General features: G+C 45.4%; 1 protein-coding gene across 17 annotated transcripts in view; it reads left to right on the top strand.

Moving 5' to 3' along the window:
• The window catches only part of Camta1 (calmodulin binding transcription activator 1), a 696,092-nt gene that overhangs the window by 673,216 nt on the left and 2,415 nt on the right, over positions 1–20,461 (top strand). For 7 of the 17 annotated variants that reach the window (XM_033767633.1, XM_033767632.1, XM_033767628.1 and 4 more), the window contains 11 exons: positions 57–253; positions 641–719; positions 1,206–1,521; positions 1,889–2,412; positions 7,319–7,506; positions 7,951–8,197; positions 8,978–9,049; positions 10,631–10,651; positions 12,058–12,251; positions 12,993–13,067; positions 15,621–15,651. In XM_033767633.1, the coding sequence (XP_033623524.1) occupies positions 57–253; positions 641–719; positions 1,206–1,521; positions 1,889–2,412; positions 7,319–7,506; positions 7,951–8,197; positions 8,978–9,049; positions 10,631–10,651; positions 12,058–12,251; positions 12,993–13,067; positions 15,621–15,651 (1,944 nt within the window). The remainder of the gene's footprint in view (positions 1–56; positions 254–640; positions 720–1,205; positions 1,522–1,888; positions 2,413–7,318; positions 7,507–7,950; positions 8,198–8,977; positions 9,050–10,630; positions 10,652–12,057; positions 12,252–12,992; positions 13,068–15,620; positions 15,652–20,461) is intronic. The other 10 variants (XM_033767640.1, XM_033767636.1, XM_033767641.1 and 7 more) reach the window with 7 other exon arrangements.

Below are 20,461 nucleotides of genomic sequence, written 5' to 3'. Positions count from 1 at the left end.
GAGTGCTGGTGAGGTGGAGGCCTGTGTTGGGGCCAACCTGGGCTTTCTCATGACAGTGTGCCTCCGGGCCTGGGACCTTGGGGAGCTGCTTCGAGAGTCGCGTGGTCATTGTGTGTGAGAAGATGATGAGCCGAGCCTGCTGGGCAAAGTCCAAGCATCTGATCCACTCGAAGACTTTCCGGGGGATGACCCTCTTACACCTGGCTGCTGCCCAGGGCTACGCCACCCTGATCCAGACCCTCATCAAGTGGCGGTAAGGCTGCGGCGCGAACCACTGCTCATCTTCGCTCCTAGCACGTACCTGCTTAAGTGTTTCAGTGAGGGGAGAGAAATCTGGCCATTCAGTAGGCTTTGCTGCCAGTGAGCAAAGGGCTTTCTCCAAGACAGCTTCCAAAGGATCTTAATGAATCCACACCCCACCCAAACCACTGCCTGTGGGCCTCACTAAATGTTGGATTGTTTCATTTCCTTTGGACTCCCAGCCAGATGGAGAGTCTGAGCTACCCTGGGAGTCCCAGACTCTGTTTCTTCATATCAGGGAGGTTAGAGGCCCCATTTGGCTTCTTGGTAGGACAGTAGTATTCTGGTGTTTCCTTGGAGCATGGGTTGGTCGTGAGGCTCCTGGCTCCCTCTCTTGCAGCACAAAGCACGCGGACAGCATTGACTTGGAGCTGGAGGTGGACCCCTTGAATGTGGACCACTTCTCCTGCACTCCTCTGGTAAGGAGGGGCTCCTTTATGCCCTAACCATTTCTCCAGCCTGGCACAGGGATATTAGGTCCCCTAGAAACCTGCGAATGTTAGGTAAAAGATGGGTTGTAAACTGCTTTGTTAGAATAAATTTAATTGTCTGCCAAGCTGTGAACTCTGTAATGAAGTGTTTTAATGTACGTCCTCAGAGACAAAAGGCTTATTATTAGGAATTTACATGTGTGTGTTGGAAAGACGAATCTTAGAGTGTTAGGTAACGGGGATCTTAGAATGTTACTTAAAAGATGAGTGAATTTGACCGTTTTTGCAGACCGAACTCTGCAGTGAAGTCTTAATCATGCCTACAGTAACCCTTAACTGCTGTAGGACATTCACCCACGGTTCTTTGTAAGGCTGATGTGTAATTCCCCACAAGGACCAGTTTGGCAGCAATGGCAAAGGTAAACCACAGCTCTGGTGTCTTACTGAGAAAGCTGTCCTTGCCTCCTGTTCCAGATGTGGGCATGCGCCCTAGGGCACTTGGAAGCTGCTGTGGTACTGTACAAGTGGGACCGGCGGGCCATCTCCATCCCCGACTCTCTAGGAAGGCTGCCTTTGGGAATTGCCCGCTCACGGGGCCATGTGAAGTTAGCAGAGTGTCTGGAACACCTACAGAGAGACGAGCAGGCTCAGCTGGGACAGAAGCCCAGGATGCACTGTCCCCCAAGTGAGGAGCCAGGTACAGACAGCTGGATGGCCCAGTGGCACAGCGAGGCTGTGAGCTCTCCAGAGATACCCAAAGGCGTCACCGTTATTGCAAGCACCAATCCAGGTAAAAACTGAACACAACAGCATCTCAGACCTTGGCCGCTCTCCCATTTGCTTTCCCGCACCACCCTAGGAAAGGCCATCAGAGAGTCACATTTGTTATTTTTTTATGTTTCTGCTTTTCTTTTTAAAATGCCTTCTGCTCCCTCCCTGTCAAAAAACATAGAATGTAGCAAAAATTCTATGTTCGTGCAAGAAATACACCTTCTTGGAGGAGGATGAGCTGAGTATGATACATGCTACTGGGGAATATTTGAGCATTAAGTTCCCAGCTTGGCGCTTGCATCTCTCAGGCATAGAGAAAGTGTTAATTCTTTAGCATTCCTACTTTTATCTCCTGTCCTGACTGTCCTTTCTACTGTACTTTTCAGAGCTGAGAAGACCTCGGTCTGAACCCTCTAATTACTACAGCAGTGAGAGCCACAAAGATTATCCAGCTCCCAAAAAGCATAAATTGAACCCTGAGTACTTCCAGGCGAGGCAGGAGAAGCTGCTTTCCACTGCACTGAGTCTGGAACAGCCAAATATCAGGAAGCAGAGCCCTAGTTCTAAGCAGGCTGTCCCCGAGACAATCAGCCCCAGTGAAGGAGTGAGGGACTACAGCCGTGAGACCTCCCCTCCCACTCCAGAGACCGAAGCCTTCCACGCCTCTGGATCTCAGCCCGTAGTAAAGTGGAATTCCAAAGATCTTTACATTGGTGTGTCTACAGTACAGGTGACTGGAACTCCGAAGGGGACCAGTGTAGTAAAGGACACAGCACCTTCTCAGGTGCGCCCGCGGGAACCAATGAGTGTCCTGATGATGGCTAGCAGAGAGGTGGTGAATACAGAGCTGGGGTCCTACCGCGATAGTGCAGAGGACGAGGAGCACGCGCAACCCATGGATGACATTCAGGTGAGCCCCAGCGGGGTCAGGCCCAGAGGCCAGAACCGTGCATCTCCATGGTCCTCACGGCTCATTCCAAAGGTCTCGGCATCTTCTCCCTGGGAAGGGCCAGCCAGCGTGTGCTCTTCTCCAGGGCGATGTTGGCATCTCTTCTTTGCTTGGCCCACATTCTCCTCCTGCAGCTCAGGTGCTGTGACTCAGTCCTGAACACCAGGCCCCAGGTCTCGGCAGAGTTTTCCTGCTCGGCTCCAGCTCCTCCAGACTCACTCATGACCCTGTGAGAAGTCCCCCGCCGCCTCCTTACATCCACCATGACAGCATCATTGTCCCCAGTACTAGTTATAATAGCACTGAGGCCCTAAGATGAGCCAGTAAGAAAGCTGGTGGGCAGAATTTGGATTATGCAAGTGGCCTTGGCATAGCCATTGTGGACCCTGACGATGTGCAGTGGATATCCCTAAAGTCAGTGCATGACTCACCTGACAGTGCAGGAAATACAGGGTCCATCAGAGCATTGAACTTGTAGATTAAGTGAAGATGTCCTGAGGTAAACTCGACTTCAGGTGATCAAGAGAGCTTGTTCATTGAGATACATTGGGGAGATACAAAGGGGCAGTTCTACAACTTCCGAAGGGCTTCCTCTCTCTACCTGCCCCTTGACACAACCAGAAACAAAGGTAAAAGAAAAAAACCTTCCTGAAATCCAACAGGAGACTCACGCCTGTGGAGGTGACACAATCACCAGGAGGGGTGCAGAGGATATCCCCACGCTGGCCACTGGACCTGAGCAGGGTCTGATGGCTGGGCCACACCCGAGCCTGCATCCTGGGCTCCCTTCCTGCCACCCTCTGCCTAACATGGTGTATTATTGGCGCAGGACAAGGCGCGTGCACACTTCCTGGTGTGCTCCCATTATTGGTGGTGGGGAGGCCACACTTGTGATCTGCCAACTACTGCAGTCCCGGGAGACACACCAAGCTGAGACAAATAGGGCTGTAAACAATGGGCTGGCAGATTTCTCCAGTGAAGGGAAGATAGTGAATTGCTTTGGTCTCTGTGGGTCATGCTGACTTTGTTATAACTATTTTTGCCCTATAGCACAAAACCACCATTGACAGTCTTAAATGAATGAGCATGGCTGCATTTCAATAAAACTTTATTTACATAAGCAGGTAGCTGGCATCCTTTGCTAGGCCCTACTGTAGACAGATCCTCACAGAACTCACACCAGATTGTGCCAAGCAGTCTAGAACAGCGTTTGTAAATATCGGTGGCACAAGAAAGCAGATTGTATTGGAAACCAGCAGCTCAAAAGAGGGGAGTGGAGCTGAATGTCTGGGATAGTGCTGTCCAGCAGAGCGTCCCACCAGAATGGAAATGTGCCGGGCTCGTTGTCCACCCCGGCAGCCATTAGCAGGGTCTTGAGCACTTGGGAACTGAATTTGCGATCGTACTTAAGTTTAATTAATTTAAATTTAAATAGCTGTGGGACAGCACAGCTTTATAACAGTTGACCCTCACTGAAAGAATTGATGCCAGAAATAGAAAATAACAATAAAACCTATTTCACATTTTCACCAAGTCTCAAGAACCATGTGACAAGCACCTGACTATGAAAAATTCAGCATTCTGAAGAGAGATTTTACCAAGTGAAAAAATAACAAAAGTAGTGAAATAATCCAAGAAATGTCAAGACAGAGAGGTGAACAGCCAAGCCAGTGGCACCAGTGTAGCCATGTGTGAAGGGCAGTGGTTAGGAAGGGATTCTTCACATGGATGAGGAATAATATTTAAACATTCTGGACCTAACATGCTGCATGATTGTTGCAAAAGGATGCCGAAAGGGGAAATAAAGATGGTCAAAATGTATTGAAGTAGCTCTCTTGTTCATAAAAGATCATAGATTTTCTTCCACTTGTGATATGGATAGGTACGGGCTGAAATAATGATTGTTAGAAATGTCCAGTTATTAGTATAAAAACAGGCCACAGAATTTCTAAGTCATGGGGGGAGTGGAATAAGAAAGTTTGGCTCGTTTGGAAAATGTCCAGGGATGAAAAAAGAAAAAAGCTACAAAACTAACAAGCAGAAAATGTACTATAGGGTTGTTTTCAAATGTGGTAGACTCTTACCAAATGTGGTAATTCCATGAAAAGGCAGATTCTTGGAACTGACTAAAAAGAGTCAAATATATGCTGCTTGTAAAAAATACAGCCAAAGTGAAAATAAAGTTAATGAAAGAAAAGACAAAATGATGAGTAAGCTATTTCAGTCATTATGAAAAGAAGGCTAGGGTGGAGCTCTGTGGAGGCCCTGCGTTGGATCCCCAGCATAAAAAAGAAGGAGAAACAAATATAAAAAGTACAGTTCAGTTAGCCGGGCATAGTGGGTCACACATGTAATCCTGGCTACTCGGGAGGCTGAGGCAGGAGTATCGCAAGTTGAAGGCCAGCCTAGGTAACTTAGCAAGACCCTGTCTCAACATTTAAACAAATGAAAAGGGCTGAGGAGTGCAGCTCAGTGCTCCTTGGGCTGAATCCCTGGTGCCACACAGAAAGATTACAAAGAGGCAAATAATGAACATATATATCATTTTCAGAAAGATCTGACAGGAACTATATCGCATACCTAACTACATAATTTCTGTAAACACTGAAGCAAAGACTAGAAAAATAGGAAGAGTCATAGAGTGGATGCTAAATCTTAGAATTTGCCCAGTCAGGTCAATAAGAAAAGAAATCTGAATGGTAGAGTTAAAGAAAGTTTGAGGTCTGCAGATTTAGCTCAGTGGTGCCACTGCCTACCTCAGAAGGGCAAAGTCCCAAGTTCTATCCCTAGTTCCCCCCACCATGAAGAAAGAAAAGAATGCTTGATATACAGACATTTAATAACATAGTTAATGCATGATTACTTATGGCTCTACCAATATCGTTTGTGTAATTAATATAGTATTTTATATATATACACATACATATAGGTTAAAAAATTGTTATTTGTGGACACATTTCAGAAAATTACTCATATACTGTGACACACAGAGAGTTTGAATAAAAACCCAAACCTACATAGGTAAAGCTATCTTTTCTAACCACAATCCAATAAATTTTGAAGGAAATACTACTTTCAGGGTCCAGATGCTGAGGATATTATTTGCTACAAAGACATCTAGAACCCATCGCTTTCTGCAGCTGTCACAGTTTTCAGCCAGTTACTATCCCAGAATCTCTCACTATCGTATTGAGATGTTAGGATGTTGATGTGTGTTCACAAAATAGAGAAGGATTTGACTATAGAGTAGTAACTTTGTCTTCAGAAATTCCACTTTGCTTTTAATAAAAATTTGAGTTAGCCTGTATGTGCTGCCAACTTAGGAGACTGGAGCCGGAGGATCTCTTGAGTCCAGGAGTTCAAGACCAGCCTGAGCAACACAACGAAGATCCTATCTCAGAAAAAAGCTAACAGAATATGAATACTTCCATGGAAGAGGAATGAAGGCGGAGCTTGGTGGCGTTTGAGTCGCAGTTTGAGAGGGCCAAAAGTCCATGAAAAGTTGCAGTATTATTTTTCTTTATTTTTTCCTGTTTACAAAAAGTAGCTCTTGTTCTTAGATGAAAACTTGAAAATTATCCATAGGGATTTTTAGCAGCTTTATGGAGGTATGATTTTCATACCATGAACTTTAGTACCCATCTTAAGTATGCGGTGTCACAAGTTAGAGCAGATTTATGAACCATGCTCCAGGGCCCCTGCTGGGACCCTCCTGCCGGCTTCGGAGTTCCCCGTGCCCGTTTGCAGTCTACTGCAACGCCCACAGCAGCCACGGTTCTGGATAGACTCGGCCCTCATCCCTCAGGCTTAATTTCTTCCAGGAAGTTCATCTGTTCGTCTAACGGAGTCCTGCAGTGTGTGGTCTTCCCTGTCTGGCTTCTTTCACTTAGGTCGTTCTTGAAGTACATTCATGATGCAGGGGAAGCATTTTCTCCCCTTACTATGTCTCCTTTCAGAACATTTTCACTTTAAAACTGAAACGGCTGTTTTTCAGTTACTGTTTTCAAGAAATATACAAGGAAATTTTAAAATAATTGAGTCCATATGTCTAATCTTAATTTTTAAAAAACCTACCAGCATTGAGGATTCTTAATTATATGCTAGGGATATTCAGGGTACAAATACCAGCAGCCTAACTGTGCAGGTTTCATTAAATTTTTTTTCATGTAACAAGTGCAAAGGTGCAATTGCTTGCTGACAGCATCAGGGCCCTGGGGTTTGGGATTTGTCTTCCTAGGTTTCTCTTTTGTGGCTGTCCTCTCCGTGCACACTGGTTTCTTTATGTTATAGCTGCTGATTCAAGGCAGGAAGCAGGGAGGGGGTGTGCCAGGTGCAGAGGCTTTGCCGCGCACCCCCGCAGATCCCAGCACAGCCTCCCAGTCTGGAAATGGGCTGCAGACCGCCCTTCTAGTGCATGCGGCGGGAGGTGGTCCTAGAGTGACTGCGATCAGTCCCCTGAGGTCCACATGTGCTGCTGTCCATGAGACCAGGGTTCCCCTGGCCAAGCAGGAGAGGATGGGTGGACATCGCCAGGCAGCTAAAGTGTCACCACATCAGGACTGCAGCCTTTGGCACTGTAGGCATGGTGGGCTTCATTTGCTGGTGCAGCTCAGAGCGGAGTAGGTGGAAGTCGGGTGTTCTGTAAGACTCGACCACAAGTTTTTGGTTGAACCGCGATTTAAAGGTAATCAAGTCTCCATCTCAGAATATTTGGGTGAATCGTGTAATAACCTTAAAATGCCACATGAGCGCCCTGGATTGCAGTATAAGCCCTGCCTCCCCCATTTGCTCTCCGGGGCAGGGGGTAGATTGGCTAACTCTGAAGGCTCCTCCCTCACCCAAGTGTCCTGTGAACTTCTGTTTCAAGGTGAACATGATGACATTGGCAGAACACATTATCGAGGCCACACCTGACCGAATCAAGCAGGAAAGCTTTGTGCCCACGGAGTCTCCGGCCTTGGAAAGAACAGACCCCGCCGCTGTCAGCAGCACCATGAGCTGGCTGGCCAGTTACTTAGCGGACGCTGATCGTCTTCCGAATGCTGCCCATATCAGGTAGGAAGGTTCGGGGTCACAGCCGGGGTAGACACCTGAATTGAACAGGAGGCAGGGGAGGCTGAGAGTACAGGGTGTGTGCTGTGGGACACAGCACTTCACTGGGGTAGGCAGAGGGCTTCAGGGCCTGTCTGCTGCCACTCTGGAGGCCTGGCTGTGTCTAAGCCCCCATTGTGTTCTCCCTAGATGAGAGCATCTGAGATAAGGTGTCATCACAAAGGGTCTGGCAGAAGTTTCCCGGGGGCAGGGCGGTGTGCATCCTGGATTTGGTATTTAGCATATTGCTAAACTCTTGAACAGGCTCAGTGTACTAAGGTGCTGGGTACATTCAGCAACTAGGCTGAGGGAAAGAAAGCACATTCGTAACTGCTTGCCGTCTTGTCTCGTGAATGGATAGGTCATGCGCTGTGCCATGACTATGTCCCTTTTCTCCTCTTGTTTCAGAAGTGCATACAACGAGCCTCTAACCCCTTCTTCTAATACCAGCTTGAGCCCCATTGGCTCGCCAGTCAGTGAAATAGCATTTGAGAAACCTAACCTTCCCTCGGCTGCCGACTGGTCTGAATTCCTGAGTGCATCTACCAGTGAAAAGGTGGAGAATGAGTTTGCCCAGCTCACGCTGTCTGATCATGAGCAGAGAGAACTCTACGAAGCCGCCAGGCTTGTTCAGACGGCGTTCCGGAAGTACAAGGTAAAGTGGCAGCGTCTGGTGCCAGGGTATTCTGCGGACCAGGGAGAGAGAGGAGCGTCTGCTTCGTTCAGACTCAGACACATCTCATTTCCTTTTTCTTCCTTGAGTTCACATTTTTATTCAGTGTTACTAATTAGCTCACATTAGATTATTAATAATTTGTCAATAGTGGGGCGGCTGTCATTACCTCAGCTTCCTGTCATTGATCATGGGTATTTTATTTAGTTCACACAAAGTTGATGCCTCTGCCAGAAGTAATTTATGATCTATAAAGTAAGGGTTTCCCGCTGGAAGTCGGGACTGACTGTAGAAAGTTTATGAACTTTTGCAATTAAAAAATGAACCATCTGTGTGTGCATTATTGGTGGGAGGAGGACTCGTAGCCCTCCACAGGTTTTTAAATCTTTGAAAAACCAGCTCCCCAAGGTGTTAAGAGCTATTCATAACTGATTCAAAGGTAAGGTAGCTGGGGATAGCTTAGGAAGGACTGTTGATCTGGTGTGGCAAATGCTGCAGTGCCTACTTTGTTAAATATTTTAAAAATGAATGCCTTTTAGACCCGCTAACATTCAAATATTATGGTTTGACTTAGCAGCAGAAGTATTCAGAGGTTTATTCCATGAATTCGTTTTTCCTAATTTATAATTATCAGTGCAATTTGGTAAGCCTGGGGTTTCGGTGCTGAGCAAGTTGCAGTACTTGGATCATGGCTCTGTCCGAGTCCTAAGTGACAATCCTCATAGGAGCCAGTTACTGACTTTTCTCTGTCTCTCCCTGAAGGGCCGGCCCCTGAGGGAACAGCAGGAAGTGGCTGCTGCTGTCATCCAGCGCTGTTACAGAAAATATAAACAGGTAAAGATCGGTTTGTGTCTGGGGGAGCTGTATCTGGCCCAGGTGGCACTGGCCACCCAGGACCCCTCTGTGCTTCTCGGCTAAAGAGTGTTGTTCCGTCCAGTTCCTCCTAGCAAAGAGGTTGTCATTTACCTCACCTTCCTGAGAAAGCAGAGGAAAAGTAAGCAAAATGAACCAATCTGCAGTTTAGCTCATGACACATAGGAAAGTTTGTTCACAATTTTGGCTTTTCGGTCTTACCAACCTGTGAGGTATTGGTGTGATAAGAAAATTATTGGTGTTTGAGGTGAGGGTCTGTGTCGCAGTAATTCACAGACCTCCATAGTAATTGAAGAGCTGCAGGGAGTTGTTCACAGAGGTCAGAGGAGGTAATCACTGGCTGTTGGCTTCTTGAGTTACTCAGGTTGTGCAGTCTTTGGCTGTTAGCCTTTCAGTGTCTTATCTGAAGAACTGTGGGGCTGGGGATGTAGCTCAGTGGCACTGCACCTGCCTGGCAAATGCACGGTCCTGAGTTTGGTCCCCAGTACTGGGGGAAAAAAAACAACAAAATGAAGAACTGTAAGAAATCTTTGAAAATCTTAAAAAGCTTGGGACATCTTAAACTGCTTTTTACATTCTGTAGGTAGCAGGTGCAGAAAGACTGTTTCTGTACCTTTCCTGTAGGGTTGCTGTTTCCAGAACAGCCTGCAGGTTACGTGGCTCAGGTCCGATGGTAAAGGTACCCAATGAGTGGTGCCCCATGTGCACCTTGCACACGCGTCACCTCTTCTGCTTCTGAGGAGCATCCAAAGTAAATAGTTTTGTTTCCATTTTAAAGGTGAAGCCGGGGCTCAGAGAAATTTAAGTAAATATGACATTCTAATCATCAGAGTGGTCATTACAAGCTTAAAAATCGCCTGGCTGAGTCTGGATGGGTTTGCATGATAAAATTCAATCCTGCCAGTGGGTTCTAGAACCTTTCATTAGCTTGGGCTTCCCATGGGTCTCGCATTTCTGTTTAAGGACCAATAAAGGCTCAGGGGTCTAAGAGTCACATGGGAATGTGGGTTGTGGTCTCTCTCTCTGACGCGGGGCTCTGATTTCTGATACAAGTCGCCATTCCCTCAAGTGTTTCTAGGAAGAACCCTGTTCATGGGGCAGGGAAGGAACCTCTCCTGCTTAGAGCCAGTTGAGTTCATGATCCCAGAAAATGAAGGTTTATTGTGCAAACGCTGACACCACAGTACCTCTAGCTCTGCAGCAGTGATTGGACTGGCTTCGGTTTTGAGAGCCAGCTTCATATTAGCTGAAGGGGTAACACAGAAGCAGGACTGCAAGCATGAGATTATGACAGATGTTTATCCCAATACATTCTTCGATATTCTTTTTAAAATCCTTTCCCAAAGAAATGTTTTCTACACCTAGGAAGCTGGAAGGCAGTATTTTTAGAAATAGTGACAGCTGTAATATAGATTCCTTGGAAGATGGAAGGCATTAAAATATCGAGGTTGCCTTTTTGGGGGAGTTTTATTGGTTCTGCTTTTAATTTCATTATATTCAGCAATCTAACATTAATCTTGTATTTTCTGTTTCTCCCCCAAGCTGACATGGATAGCCTTGAAGGTAATGATACACCCAAGTCCTCTCACAAATCATTCCACCAGAGTCACAAACTTCACAGCCATCACCAGCCCCAGGGAGGGGCCCTTAAGCTGGCACAGTCATGAGACAGACAGTGCCCCCTTGCCAGGCCGCCTCCCCACAGTGCATCCATCCTCTGCAACCTTGAGGTTTTTCAGTTGGAGCGGGTTTTGGCATTAATCACAATTGGATATTTTCTTGGCTGGTATTGACCCGTACAAGCCAATTGCCGTGAGCCCAGTGGCCACTCAGTAAATATCCCTTTTCCATGACAGGCTGCCCTGTAGCCCGGCAGGTTTGAAAGTGCTATGTGTACAGGCCAAGATGGTGAACGCCACAGAAGCTCTGTAGGCCCAGTGTTCTTGTCTTAAAAGACTGTGACCAGTGAAAATGAAAGTTAAGCAGGTCAGATGAGACTGAAGAAGATGCTTGCTGAAGAGGCCTGTTTCTAGAACATTTTGAGAAGTCAGTTTCCTTCCCTCTCATTCCACCTCATACATCCAGGGACATAGTTAGGCAGATGCAGGGTTTTCTGAGGAATAATTTTCCTTACAGTGGTAAGTTGCCTTCTCATAAGCAGAGGGCTCTGTGTGACTTCTCGTCGTGTTTTATCCCATTAGAAATCTGGACGCAGCATTTTTAGACTACGGAAAACTCTGTGTTTTTGGTGCCTGGACTGATCCTGAGGAGGACTTTGGCTCCGGGACCTCCAGCCCTCAGCTTTGCTGCTCTGCAGCGGGCCGGGGGAGGGCGCTGCTGGCCCTGGAACCTGAGCAGACCCCGACTCTGACGACCTCTCAGGGCTCCCTACTTTGCCAGCATGTTGGTCGATGATGTTTATCTTTCTCAGGGTGATGACCTAGATTAAAGGTGTCAGCGTTTCATGATAAGCCTTGTATTTGGGACCTTGTAACTCCGTCAGAAATTTGCTACCTGGAATGATAGTTAGAAATCGGAGGCTGGCTGTCGGTAGATCTATGTATGTGGGAAGTGGAGGCATCATAGGATTTTAAATGTTTCCAAACCGGATAGTAAATATTAATCTTAAAAGAAACATTTAAAATTTTGTTTTGTGAATGCTTTAGACGCATACATGTCCATTATTTCTGTTAAAATCTTTTTCAAGATGGGCATTTGTATTGATATTTTGGGGAGAAAGTGCATACAGAGCAGTGCACCATCTCCAGCAGCCCCTTAAGCAGCCCTATCCATTGGGAGGTAGGTGGAGACATTCCTCACTTGCCTCTTTGGTGATGAAACCCCAAGCAGAGACCTGAAGGAGAAAGGGAGGAAAGGGCCTCTCTCCTCCCCTTCCCCGCGCTTGTAGGACAGGTGGACTCATGCAGCCGCTGTTGTTACTGTCTTGCTCCTTCTTGTTTCCCCTGCAGTATGCACTTTATAAAAAGATGACACAGGCGGCCATCCTTATCCAGAGCAAATTCCGAAGTTACTATGAACAAAAAAAGTTCCAGCAGAGCCGGCGTGCCGCCGTGCTGATCCAGAAGTACTACCGGAGTTACAGAAAATGCGGCAAGAGACTGCAGGCTCGCCGGACAGCGGTGATTGTGCAGCAGAAGCTCAGGTGGGCCACGGGGACCCCGGTGTGTGCAGGGCTGGGGAGCTGGTTCATCCTACAGACCAGGGCTCCCTGGGGCAGCTGACACATTCGCAGCTCCTTCCTTTACAGACCCTTCTAGGAGCTGAGGCTTGGTATGGTTATACCTGTGCTATGGCCCCTCTTAGTCCATTGAGTTCCTCTCTAGCCCCGCCTTGCCCCATTGTATTTTGGTGTCTCTGGCCAGATTCAGCTTCTGTCACAATTTGGCGAGACCAAAGGTTATGCTGTGAGTGGTGTCACCCTATTTACTAGTCTAAATCATGGAGCACAGAAGACTTTGGAAGAATAATCAGGGTTACACTGTTCCATTCTAGAAAATCTAGCAAAAAACCTTGAGTGGAGTAGAACACATTGACTTACAGAACAGATAATGGCCCAAAGAAAGAGTCAAACTCGAGCAAATGGACCTCTAAACTAAGGACGTCTGCCTAGCATCAGGCGCCTTTCTCCGCAGCATGGCTCAGAGAGTGGTACAAGGACTTTAGGGGGCGTTGCTTCCAGCTTCGTATTGTTCCCTTGAACCGGACTAGAGTCCCCACCTCCACCCCGGAGTGAGCATTTCGAGGGCAGTGGGTGCTTCCACTGGTCCCCTTGCTCCCCGGGCTCTCTGACATATCCCCTGCCGCACGGACCAGTTCTTAGCTTTTGCGTCTTTGCCTCTATAGGTCCCTGCTCGTGACAGTCATTTATTCTGACTTTTTTCAGGAGCAGTTTGTTAACCAAAAAGCAGGACCAAGCTGCTCGGAAAATAATGAGGTTTCTACGTCGCTGTCGTCACAGGTACATTAATCCTCATCTTTACATTTCATGCATCTAGAATGATAAAATCACCCTGACCTTCTTAACCACCCACTAACTCCTGGGTAATGCCAGTATCCCCAGCCAATGTGAGGTAGACATCCCAAATGACTAGGCACTAGGTCGCTGCCCCGAGACTGTGGGAAACCACTACAGCTGGAGTGTGTGTTCACCAACACTGGAGGTTTTGCCCTTCGGTTTGTGTGTTGATTCAAGCGTGAGCATAATTAAGTTGGACTAGCTCTTAATTCGAGCTTCTCTTTCATCTGTTATTTATACGCCACTTAGCACTAGAGTCATCCTGCATGTGCTAGCATACATCCAAACAGAAAATAGTTGCTTTCCTTGAAGAAAGGAAACAGTGAGCATTGTCCAGGTTTTCTGAGCTGGGCTTTCCTCTAAATGCCTGCTGCCCCCTGCTGGATGTGTCGGTTATCAGTGGAAGCTGGTCTGTCATGAAGACCAGGAGAAACTCCTGGGAGGAACCGGGCAGGGAAAGGCTGACTGAGGTTGCAGCTGTATTTCTGTTAGAAGGAGGGGCCCCTGGAGTCCAATGTCCAGGACTCAGCATCTGCTAGCGGAGCCAGCATGAGGTGAGGAGTGACTCACGCCTGTGCAGTCTTCATAACGACTGGTTCTTTACTTCGACTCTTGGGGCTGGAGGAAAGTGTGCTGTGTCCCCTGCCTAGATCAGTACTCCAGTCTGGGATCTTCGCAACAGCCATGGGTGCTGTGTGCGGTTGACCTTTCCCTGGCTGTGGTGTCTGCTGTGCAACAGCTGTGCAGCTGAGAGTAGCAGACCTTACAGCAGGCTCCAGCATGTCCTCTTGGTCCCTTTCCTGTTTGATTGTGCCCCAGCCTTAACATTGTATTTAACTGGATGCCAAGGGGCCTCACTTTAGCTTTTTCTTACTCTGAAAGGAAAGAGTTGGTTGCTCATTTTGAAAATATTTTACCTTTAAGAGTGAATAGGGTCTAACTGGCTACTTAAGTCAGCAACAGGCAGAAACATGCATGGCTACCGTGGTAACGATAACCAGAATTTTTAAAAGAGCTTTTGTTCATTAGGAGGTGGGGTGTTCTTGAACTGGAGTGTGGGGAGAGGTGCTTGGAAACAGACCCCGCAGGGTATTTGCCTCTACCACGCCCGCTGAGAACTAGCAAGTGAGATCCAGTACAAATTCTCTTAAACAGGAATCTGTCGGGAAATGCATGGCCGGTCGTCAGGAGGCTGGTCTGTAGGGCTAGGACCTCCTGAATTGGTTCCGCAAACCGCACCGAGGTTGACTGTCCAGTTGTCCTTTTCCTTGACATTAAGGTGCTGGGGACCATAGAACAGCTGATTCCTTCATGTGGTAAAGAGAGCAGGGACTCCCTAGGCCCTTCCCTCCCCGGCCTGGGTGTTCATGGGCCCTTCTTCCCTCTTCCTCTTCTACCTGCAAACCTCAGGAAGGCTCTGCCCAGCGCAGAAACCAGTGGACTTGAACCCACAAGGTGGAATCACACAGCACCTCCTCTTTCATCTACTTACCTGCAGATTCCATTTTCAAGATTTCCTTAACAGTGATCAATTTTAGGCCACTTCAAACAAACCAGAATATTCATAGATTAAATTTCACCATACTCTCCCTGCTCAACTCTGAAGATTCATAGGAAGTCTTCAGGAGAAAAATCACAGGAAGTCCTGTTCTTATTTCCCTTGTATTTATTTATTCCCGCAGCTATGCCCTGTGTTTACAGTGGCTGAGTTGAGAGAGTAAGATATTTAAACAAAACATAAATTCATAGAAAGCTGCCTCCCCAAAAGTAGGCTGAACAAAGGAACATTTCCGCTCTTATTTTTAGGGTTCTTTTTGTAAACCAGTACAGAAGAACTTCTCTCCCTTCCTTAGAATGTGTTTTAACTAGTCACGACCTCATAAGGCTAGAGAAGGTGCATTATGAAGACACATCAGAGTTCATGCCTTGACACAAAACAGACCTATTGGCTCTTTTCTCGACCTTTTATAATTCAGAGGTTAGAAAAAACAGACAAATTTTAGCGTTCTGTGTATCCTGACTATATCAGATTAGTTTTCACTTCCCATTTCTGTATATCCAATTAATATGTTCAGTTAAGAAGCTTGAAATCCTGAGTGTCCTGGAGGTTTGTTTGAAGTTTTATCTTCCCTAGGCTGTGTACAATCCATTCTGGTTTATTTAATACTGTTTGAAGAGAAACCATCCCGTCTGTTGTCCTTAGAAGCATTAAGGTCCCTGTTCTATGGGACCTCATATGACACCTCCCCACAGGCGGGGTAGCTGGTGGCCCAGGAGACACTGAGAATCTCTTAAGTCCTGTGACCCCCCTGTGTGTTTTAAGACTTAAATTGGTGAATTTTCTGCCTGCTCATTTCACAGACCCCAGCATCGCTCCTTTTCTTCCTTCGCGACAAACCACTTTATATTCTTTTGGTTGAAATAAAGCTATTTATAAGATTTCTGTTGTGACCCTCCTATGCTAATAGCTCTTTGGTATTGTTTCACTGTCTAAAGCCCCCTGGTGGACCATAGGCTGTACAAAAGGGTGAGTTTAGCTGCCTGCTAGCCAGTTTATCTTTTATCTTCCATTTTTAATATTTTGCTTTTTGCTTGCTTGCATGGGGCTGCAGCCTAGGTATGCCAGTAAGTTTCACATCCATTTTGAATGAAATAAAATAAGATGAAAACTAACCCTAATTACTAACACTGCCGTTTTATACAACAGGAGAACAGTCCCGTACAGTAGGTTAGAATGCATGAGTAATGAAGAGGGGGCCCTTCCTGGTCCCCACAGGGCATGCTTGGACTTGGTGGAAGATGCCTTCCGCGCACATGTTTAAATTTTAATAAGGCTACATCGTAAGAAAACATTAAGCAAGTGGTTTTTGGTGACCAAAATAATTTGCCACATCAAATTTTCTCAAGTACTGAAGGCTTCCTAGGCAGTACTAGGCTTCTTTTTTTTTAAATGATCTATTTCTTGTTTAGAATTAGTGTTTCCGTTTTCCCCTGCTCCTATAATTTCATTGTCTAAATCTGCCTTCCCTGTGCTGTGAGGTGAGTCAGTGTACAAAGCCGCCCTTCCAGAACCATCCAGAACATTCATTGCAAAAGGGAGCAGAGCAGACTCCAGTGCATCATCAGAACACTGAGTGGAGAAAATGTAGGGTGCAGTCTCTTAAATCTGTGCATTTTATATTGTAGTTGGGAGTGGCTATTCCCGAGGAATTTGTATTTTAAAGAAGTTACCGCCGATAGATATGCAATAGACATTATTAGCATCCCCAAGATTTTACAACATGATGCTGATTTGTAAGCGTTCATGGGAGGCAAGAACTGGGTGCAACTGTAACCCACTTGAATAATTTTAAAGCTAGGAAACTAATTCACCAACAATGGATTTGAGTTTAAATTAATTGGAACTTTTACAGCCTTAATGGAAGATGAATTTAGGGCATAAAGGGGGAGTTACCTTCTTTAACCACATTCACTACGCCCTCTTCCTGATCTTGCCCAATACTTTAGTCACTTCTGAGATTTCTGAGAAACAATAATTCGGAGAATCTTAACTCTTCTAATGTTTTGCAGAATATTCCCCATCTGACTGAATTTATGTTGATGTTAATATTTATTTGTTATGTTTTAAGGTGGGGTTGGCAAACTTTTCTTACAAGGCTTAAGAGTAAGTATGTTAGACTTTGTGGGCCGTACAGGCTGTTCCGACTGCGCAGTTCGTTCATTGTAGCCTGAGCACAGCCAAAGACAGTGCAGAAAGGACTAGCTGAGGCCACGTTCTGATAAAGTCACATGAGCAGGCCAGGGGCTGGGCCTGGCCCTCAGGCTGTATTATGCCAACCTGATGCTAGAATTGAGTTCTCATGATTCTGAATGATGACTTTACCTGTACTAAAGAATATCTCACCTGTTTTAAAACCATTAATAGTTGATGGAGAAATTTTTTTAAAGCAACTACACGTGTAAGTGTAACGAATCTTCTTTAGTGTTAGGTGTAGTTATCGCTGAAGCATTTCCAGTCCCTGGAGTAGAACTGGCTCAGAGATGTCTGTGCTTGAAATTTAAGAGGAAAAGAGACAAGAATCTCTCTGTCTCCCTCTCTCTGGTCCCTCTCACCTTCTGCATATATAGATAATATTTCTTTCCATTGAAAAGCCTCCAAGAGAACAGATGCATGCTGTAGTTCTCAAGCAAACCACAGGGTGTGGAATCTTGCATGTTAAGTGCAATGATGAGAGAGAGCTTGCTCTGAGGAACCAACATTGTATTAGACGTGGTTGCTTACGCATTTTTGAAGCTTGTCTAGTGTGTTGATCATTTCTAAGAGCACATTTAAGGTGTTTTTCAATGCCAACCACCGTCCCTACTTTAATTTCTTTAGTGCCTGCGGCATTCTGTTGTGAATCCCTAAGACTCCCTCATGCATGGAAAGTTTGAACTTCGTAACGTCCTTATGCCTCATGAAGTTTAGGAAGCTTGAGAGAGGGGCTGAGAGGCTTTGAGGTACCACGATGTGTATCTGACTGAATTGAGGGACAGTTTATATACAGCACTGTATAGTTATCGACAAGATCTCTTCTCCCTCGCTCTTCCTCAGAGAAGTCACAGTGGCACCCCATCTTAACTGTCCCTGAATTGAAAATTTTCTTGGGAGCCAAGATTCTCTGAGGATTTATGTCTCTGCGATTTATGTCCAAAAATTTTTTCTTTTTTATGAAGTACACTAAAGTTAAGACATGTAAGGTTCATACATTGGAAATAATACTTGAACATGGAAAGAATCAAATTGTGTAGCACAGTATTTGGGCCCCCAGGCCAGTCCAACGGCTGCCCAACAGGGAGGCCCTGTCAGGCCCCGGAACTCAGACCCTGTAGGTTTGGTCCAGCAGCACAGCTGTTAGAGGACCATTTGGGTCTCCAAGCTTACCAGTGCTTCTGACAGGCTAAGAAAAAACCACCAAGAAGTCTTCACTGAGTCCAGCTGGTGGTTATTTTTGTTCAGCCTGTCCTTTGGGCTTAGCCCTCATTTACCAGGAACTCAAAAGGGAGTTGCTGGATTCCTGATGCTGTCAGGGGTTTGGTTTGGATTTTTTATCTCAGACACAGTAACTGTCTATTGAGGAGAGGACTTTTGTCATACACAGAGATATTTAAATCACTCTTAACATTTCTTTTAGTTAATCTAGCTGATAAACCACCTTGAGCAAATGACTGAATGATTTTTAAGCTTTAAGAAATGTTTCAGGTGTATATGATGAAAATACCTCTCCAGCTGGATTTTTAGTATATCTGACAGAGTGTCACTCCGTTTTATAGCAGAAAAACCAAGATGCTTTATACATAGAGGAAATAGCAGATTGCTGAATTATATGACAGAGTTAATCCTCACTGTAATGAAATTTAATTGGTCTAAACATTGCCTCTTTTCTGGATGAAAAATGATTTTCTGCCTCTCTTGAAGACACTTTTTTCGAAGACAGTAGAAGCTATTCTCGAAGATGAGGGAGGCCATTCTCTGAGAAGTATTTTCTAGACAAGTCTCTCCCTCCTCCTTATGCCTCATACTTCTGCAAGAAGGCTTTATAAGCTGCACAGTCCGTTCTGGTCCTTAGTAGCAGCCCTGGAAATTCTGGTATTAAATAACCTATTTCTCGTAAATTGCTAGCCTAGTTACTTGTGTTTAATGAAGCTATCCTACTGACTTAGAAGAACCTTAATGGAAGGAAGAAGAGATAACACGTTTTGAGCACACATTTTTAAACAACAGCTTTCCTCTGTATTTGTAAGTGGGGTTTCCACACACTTAACTTGGTCAAAAGCTGCAGTCGTTCGGTAAGTAGTGATGAGCAGAAAGCAGCGTGGCCTCCGCTTGTGATTGCAAGCCCATGATGTGCCTCCATTGGGCCCTTACCAATCTCTGGGAATCATGCTTCCACTTTCGGCTTCATTGTGTACGCTTGATCCTAGGGGCAGTTTTCTGACAATGCCCCACAAGTATACTGAGAAAAATAAATACTAGGGTTGACAAATGGGATACTACGCAGATTTAGTTAAATCCAGTGTGAGGCCTTGTTTCTAGGGGACCCAGTATTTCCAGGGAAGAGTAAGAAATGAATGTGGAATGTGTCGTAAGGATTTATTAATCTCCAAAGTAATTTTGTCTCACTTGCCTCTTTTAGGAAATGAATATTTTTGGAGCACAGTGGTGTGTGTTAAATTGCAGACAACATGCTCTGTGTCATTCTTACTGGGCCTCTCTGTCTTTTTTGTTTTGCGATCCAAATGAGATTTCTGGAAAATGGCAAGCTCTCTCTTATCCTAAATTCCCCACAAGCTCTTGCAGCTCTCAGAGCAACAGGTAACTAACTAATCAGAAAGCCGCATCAGGCTGCCCTATCTATTTTTGACGTCCAGCATTGCAAGATTGTACCTGCTGAAATCCACTGACTCATGAAACATTTCTCTGGCTGAGCATAACTGAGTAGCTGTAACAAAGCGGCTTTGCCTTATGCTTTTCCCATAGAGCTATTGTTTGCTATGAGTATCTGGAGCAGGCCTCCTTCATTTTCCATGAATTACCATTGGACGTCTGACGGAGATAAATCCCGTGGGCTTCCGCTGCCTTTCAGTGCTATTGCTTACTACATCACCTCAGTACATTATGATGCAACTTCTTTATTTTTTTTTGGTTGAGACTGCCGCTGTACCTCAAAGTGGTGCTCATTTTCAACCTAGAATGCTTGGGGAAATCCTGGGATTGTCTTTAATTTTAATAGTTGAATGGTCACAGGTCAAAGTCTTGCTGTCTGATTACCATAACTGTGAGCTAGTAATAGGAGGACTCTCCAAGTTACTGGTATGCGTTTCTTTAGGGAAGCACCACCTTGTTACCTGTAGAAGGCATGGTAACCATCCTCTGTTACTTGTCTTTATGACCTTTGCTGGTCTTCTGTGTAATGGGATTCAGAAATAAGTACAATTATAACAGGATTTTTTCAAAGATAACCTGGATATCTGTAGGTTCAGTTTTACTAGTCCTGAATGAGCCTCATATTTGTAAAGAGAGCCAAAAACTTAGTGACCTTTAGCTGAGTTTGTGTAACATAATTCAACAAAGGTTTATTGAGTTACTTGTATTCTAAGGTAGATAGTATATATAGACTCAGTGATCCAGGCACTGGATTTTCAAGTATAATTCCAATGTAAGAAATTCAAGCCTATCTTCCTCAAGTTAATGTTTTTAACACAGGTACTGTCAGTAAAATGAATTCAGTCACCTGATTTCAGTCTAAATGAATTTTTCCTCCACTGAATTTTTCAGTTTATGTCATGTGTATGCA

This window comes from Fukomys damarensis, unplaced genomic scaffold (genome assembly GCF_012274545.1).
Source record: "Fukomys damarensis isolate Sample0158 unplaced genomic scaffold, DMR_v1.0_HiC HiC_scaffold_23, whole genome shotgun sequence".
NCBI lineage: Eukaryota > Metazoa > Chordata > Mammalia > Rodentia > Bathyergidae > Fukomys > Fukomys damarensis.
Note: the sequence above shows the minus strand (reverse complement) of the source record. Positions and strands in the feature narration are given on the sequence as shown.